The 5793-nt window shown below is 38.0% G+C and overlaps 1 protein-coding gene across 5 annotated transcripts; it reads left to right on the top strand.

The window, feature by feature from the left end:
• Positions 1-504: 504 nt before the first annotated feature.
• On the top strand, positions 505-5592 carry LOC103428228 (protein TPX2-like). Of its 5 annotated transcripts, none has more exons than XR_003774475.2 (18): positions 505-1000; positions 1350-1496; positions 1629-1700; positions 1963-2116; positions 2464-2572; positions 2902-2952; positions 3281-3378; positions 3459-3534; positions 3626-3688; positions 3868-3954; positions 4080-4138; positions 4266-4344; positions 4429-4494; positions 4597-4659; positions 4792-4869; positions 4982-5026; positions 5135-5232; positions 5321-5592. XR_003774475.2 is itself a non-coding variant. In XM_029104605.2 (18 exons), exons 1-18 carry the CDS (start codon positions 829-831, stop codon positions 5337-5339), a joined length of 1521 nt encoding a protein of 506 aa, XP_028960438.2. In that variant the 5' UTR covers positions 505-828; the 3' UTR covers positions 5340-5592. The 5 variants fall into 5 exon arrangements, 2 of the variants coding, with proteins under 2 accessions (XP_028960438.2, XP_028960439.2); XR_011581986.1 differs by having other exon boundaries at positions 4982-5031; positions 5150-5232; XR_011581985.1 differs by having other exon boundaries at positions 4982-5031; positions 5321-5455.
• The last annotated feature ends 201 nt before the right edge of the window (positions 5593-5793 follow it).

The following is a 5793-nucleotide window of genomic DNA, read 5'->3' as shown; positions in this document are numbered from 1 at the left end:
GGGGGTTCCTCTAAATGTTATAATAATTGTAGCCATTAGATCAAATTTCAACGGGTCAGATCCCTTGGTCAAGAGGCTCAATTTATAAGGATCCGGTTCCCCTTCACACAAAGCCAACCGTTAGGGTAAATCTTGCAATTTCCACCCAACCCCAAGGGCATACTCAAGACGCGCCGAAATTTCAGAGTCCCAGACATGATTTTGTCGGATTTAACTTCGCTGCTGTTTACACCCAATCCCGATTGGGACACGTGTCTAAGTTTTGATTAAAAAATCAAAACTTAGACACATGTCCAATCGGGAATGGATGTAAGGAGCGGCCAAGTTCAGTTCGATTTTGCCACCCGAAACAAACACCAACAAAATGACCCTCCTACCCACCACTATTCAAATTTCAAACCCATTTCCATCGCCATTCCCCAAAAACCCCAGGGGCACATTCGTCAATCCAATCCCTGCCAGCAATAAAAATTATAAATTCTTCAGGGCCATAAATTCAAATTTCCGGATAGAAAAAGGAAGCCCGGCTGGGCGTCTGTCCAAAATCCAAACGCTCCTGCGAAACGCACCGCTCCCTGCCTTAAACCGCTTGTACTCTAAGACTCGGCGCTTTTGACCGCTTGTACCTTGCGCTTAAATTTCGGTTACAATATTTACACGGGCGGTGCTACAGTGCGCCGAGAGCGAACCTTTGCGTTTCTCTCCGATACAAAGCGGAGTTGAAAACTCCGGATTTAGGGTTTTAGCGGGTCGGGTGCGGAGCTCCGAAGCCCTAACCAGAGCTATTTCTGGCTCTGCTCGGCGGTGCATTTTAGAGAGAGAGTGAGGATGGAATTGGAGGAAGATATGGAGGTTGAGCAAGTTTTAATGGCGCAGGAAGTGGACATTGACTACGAGTACGATGCAGCTCGGTACTTCGACTTTGGTAGGCAGGAGACTCCGGCTGAGGCTCGCCGCACCGAGCTCTGGTTCGAGTCCGCCAAGAGCTACCCGCCGTCTCGTAAGCCTCTCTGCCTTCAACAACGCCGTTTCTTGACATTTGCATTTCGGAATCTTTTTAATTCATCCATAGTAAGCTTGGCTTGATCCATTTTTCAAGCATTTCAAAAATTAGGAAATAATTTTATTTTTAGCATTTGTTTTTGTTTAAAGATAAAATGATTCATATTTTTGTTCAATTTTGTATATGTCATCAGATAATTTCCGTGAAAATGATTATTCTGATAATACATTGCCTTTTCTTGTGAATTATGAATAAAAATCTGCAATTTTAAGGATTACAGCGATGTTTGAATTTATAATTTTGACAATGGAAAGTGATTTCAATGGCTGATGTTGATCTGTTGCAGCTGTTGTGACAAGGTTAATACTTGGACTGGAAACCCTCCTGGAAAATGTAAACACCTTGCCGAAATCCAATGCGGAGACTGCAAATGACAGCAATTGTGATATCGGTGTGGGCACAAAAGCATGTGCAATGGATGAAAATAGCAGAGGTATGGACGAAATCCCTTTGATTTGTGCCTTGTGGAGAAGCAGGATTTAGAACAGATTAGTCTTTTGTTTTTGGCATTTTGTTTTCTTGGTTTGAAGTATAAATCTTTTAAGTGCAATGTTTCCTGTTGTAGCTGAAGGAATGAAGAGAGGGATCTTTGGAAATTTACAAAAAGTTTTAAATCAACCAAATGGAGCTGGTACAGGTGATCGCTTTATACCTTGATGACTATGGTGTTTGCTAATGGAATTCCCAGATTTATTTCCGAATAAATTAAGAGCATGATATAAACTATATGCAGTTTAAGTCTGTAGTTTTTCAGATGGAATTAGATTTTTAAACAAGTTATTACGGATGCATTACTAATGAACTATAATAAACTATTTCAATTGGTCAAGACTCCAGCACAATGTATGTGTTGTTTTCATTTTCTTTCTCCCTCTTTAATTTATGCTTTTGTTTTCCAGGGGTGACATTCAACAGTTACTTAAACGGTGATAAGCTTAAGGGTAAAAGTAATGCTTCTGTAAAGCCATCTTTCCCCAGGAGCTCAACTTTGATGAAGCCTACTGCAAGTCAGCTCGCTAAGCAAAATCTGAAGTCTCAAAATGGCGGTTCCAGGTACTTCAGAATGTCCTGCCTTTCGACTATGCATACGATATTTTTTGCGTTGCATTGAAGTACAGATGTGGTATTCTTTTAAAATTATTCATATCACTTTATCATTACAGTTGCTTCCGTAGCTAACTTAAGTAACTATCATGTTCTCTGTTCCTCTCCTTATGCACACTGATTTAAATCCCCCAGATTGTAAATTGGGAGTTACTATGTCCAATAAAGTAATTATATGTGAGACTGTAATACCTCCATTCTATGTCCTGTAAACAGAGAAAGAGTAAAATGTGGACATCTTACTACCGTTAAGTCCCATACTTACTGCATCTGATGTCTTATTACTTAATTGTTAGATTCCAGATGCTGCATGTTCAAAATAATGAGAAGAGCTTATGTAGTTCTTCTGGGGTTGAAAGTCAAGCTCGCAAAAGACAGAAGCTAGATGGAGGACACTTGCGTAAGGTACAGAAGTTTTACCATCTGCAACTGGTACTGAGCACATTCAAATTTTGTTATCCATTTTTTTCTTTAATGCAAGAACTGTTTCTGTGATATTTATACACGGACCTGTATTCTTCTGGACCAAATTTTTGTGTGGCACACATGCTTCACACATGGACCAACAGTTTTTGGGCACATATGATTTGACCAATATTTACTTTTATTGGCATGCTGATTATGCTCTTTAAGTATGCATCTCATTTAGATTCTAATAGTTATTTAAGGAGGTATACTTTGGTTTTTGAACTAGTGCCTATGAATTAAGCATTCTTCACTTTTCTTCGTGACAGGTTACTGATGTGAAGGAGCAAACTAATTTCATCCACAAGGTGCCTAAAAAGGTATTCTAGCTTTTACTATAAAAGTTGTCCTCCAAAAATTTCAACTTTAGACAAATAATAGCTTTGTCTGGATGGGTTTATTAAAAAAATTACAACTGCTAACTGTTTTACAGCGCATTTTATATTGTTAAGGAGGTAATCCTGGGTGTAATAGAGCTTCCCAGATTTCTTTACTTGTGATTTTGTTTCTAGATGTCTGGAGTGATGCATAAAAGAAAACTGAGATGACCTGTAATATATGCACTATTGCTGATAATGTCTTAAATAAGAGATGCTCAATTCATCAGATATGTTTATTAAACTTTCTTATTTATGGGTGGTATTGCAGGATGAAACTTTTGACAAAACCACTGCACATGCTAAGTTGAGACTTACTATTTCAAGAGAGCCTGACTTTGAAACGGCACATAGGGCACACAGGATTAGGTGGGTTTTGGCTTTAGGGGCAGAAATCACATAGTTTAGTTTACCAGTCTACAGGTAGTTATGATATGTTTATATTTCAGGCCTAACAATGGATCAATGTTAGAACAAGTGACATCAACTCATCGAAAATTCAAAGCTCGTCCATTGAACCGAAAAGTTGGTACTTAAAGTTATTAGATGGGGATTTTGAATAATGTTTTATCTTTGATTCCTCCTTCACTGTTTTTTTTTTGCATTTATACTGCAGATTTTTGAGGCTCCTTCATTGCCACTCCCAACAAGGAGCACTCCAAAGTTGCCAGATTTTCAAGTGAGTGCTTGATATTTATATTTTTTTGCTGCTTAACCTATTATTACTCTTTTCTTCAGTGGCTTGGAGGATAAAGACAGTTGTACCCTCAAACTGATTTGAAAAATAAAAAAGGCTGTAAAATAAGTGCCTTTTGAAGTTTTGTGGCTCAGAGTCCCTTTGTTAATTTTGCTTTTTAGGAGTTTCACCTGAAGACAATGGAAAGGGCTATGCAAAATGCATCGGCTGTTTCATCATCCTCACATCATCTCAACGATCCTGACAAGGTTAGCTGTGAATTTCATTAAATAGTTTTCACTGTTATCTTAAGTCAAAGTGGTCCCTTGAGTCATGTGAAACGTTGTGCTCAAAAGTATTTCATGTAAATGTGCCTATAATCTGCATTTTGTAGGATTTGGAAAAACCAAGTATTTCTACCGTCGTGGAAAACAGAAAAGGAGAATCCAGAAGGTAATAGCATAAAGAATCTTATATAACTACATCAACATGAGAAGTAGAAATGCTCAGTTCGCTTTTTCCGATGTTTTCTCATACTAGGAAAATAGTTCTTACTATGGGTTTGATCTTCTTTGATTAGACCAAGTACAGTGGAATGTCCTAAGCAAGATAGAAATACAGGAATGCAAACATTTAAAGCTCGTCCTCTTAACAAAAGGGTAATATTTTACTGCTCTACATCATTCAGCTGAAATTTTTTCTAGCTGATGCCAACTATGGGATTATTTCCTATATAAATGCAGATATTTTCTAGCAAAGGGGATATTGGTGTTTTCTGGAATAGTAAGCGGGAAACCACTGTACCAATGGTAGTTCATAGACGTTATTCTCTTGCTTAGTGACCATAAATCGTATTTGTTTCCCAGTTTGCAGAATCAGCTAAGCTAACACCATGTTTACTTCATATAAAGGAATTTAATTTTCAGACAGACAGGGGAGTACAGCAATTTCCGCCAACTGAATTTTTTAGTAAGGTATCAAAAAGTTTATATGATGTAAAGTTGTTTTACAAATTTGTGCTTCTCTCATGTTGTTCCTTCGTAACGATTACAGTTTGCATAAACACATATACCTGTAATCTCATTTATGCTCCTGTTGAATCCTAGCTCTCTTTGACAACTGAGCTCCAGCAGAATAATGGATCACCAGTGAAACTTTCCCAGCCTACATCTTTGTCTACGAAGGTTATCCTCGTCCCCTTTACTTTCTTATCATTCATGTCACATATATTATTGATTCGATTTCACTTTCCCTAGTATTCTATTGAGTTATTTGTTGGTATTTCTTTGACTTAAGGACTCAAAAGAAAATAGATCGACTTTTTTGCAACAAGAACGTGAGGTAAGGTACCTTATAGGACTGATTATGGATAGTCTTAATTGTTCATTTATCTTTAATTTTTTATGAGTGCTTGACCGTTCTCTTTCCATATCTTCTCTCATATGATAGCACATCCTCTTGTAGATAAAAGAAAAACCTTCTCTGTTTGGTGGAAAGCAGGCTCAAGACGGGTGCATGACGGATGCTGATAAGAAACTGAGGATGAGGTGCGCTAGCTGAATGAAGGATAATAGATACTATTTTAGTTTCTATATTTTTTCTTATTCACTCATCTTGTCCCTGAAATTGTTACAGGAGGTTGGGCGTCTGTTGACGTTAAAGAGTGGCATCTACATGGGAATCAGATTTTGGTATCTTCTATCAAAATAAAAGGTCGGAAATATGTTTACCATTGATGGTTATACAACTCCGCAAAAAGATTATCAAGCACTTTTGTTGTAAATGGAGTCCACAATGGCTGGTCTTCTTTCAAATATATGTAAAACCAGCTCTTTTTTCTTTTCATTTCCCCAATTTGTAGGTTTCAGTTGAAATCTAATAAAACGTAGAAAGGCCGGTGTTGTATAGCTGTTAAGGCCACCTCAGACCTAGACCTGTAAACGGGTCGGGTTTATTGGATTTGGGTCGGGTTTCATCCGACCCGTTAATTTAACGGGTCACCCGAACCCAACCCGTTAAGTTAACGGATCACCCGAACCCAACCCATTAAGTTAACGGGTGACCCGTTTCAACCCGTAAACCCGTAAACCCTTTTTTCTTTTTTTCTT

The sequence above is a fragment of the Malus domestica genome, chromosome 06 (genome assembly GCF_042453785.1).
Source record: "Malus domestica chromosome 06, GDT2T_hap1".
Lineage (NCBI taxonomy): Eukaryota > Viridiplantae > Streptophyta > Magnoliopsida > Rosales > Rosaceae > Malus > Malus domestica.
The sequence above is the reverse complement of the archived record's forward strand: the minus strand, read 5'-3'. Positions and strand labels throughout refer to the sequence as shown.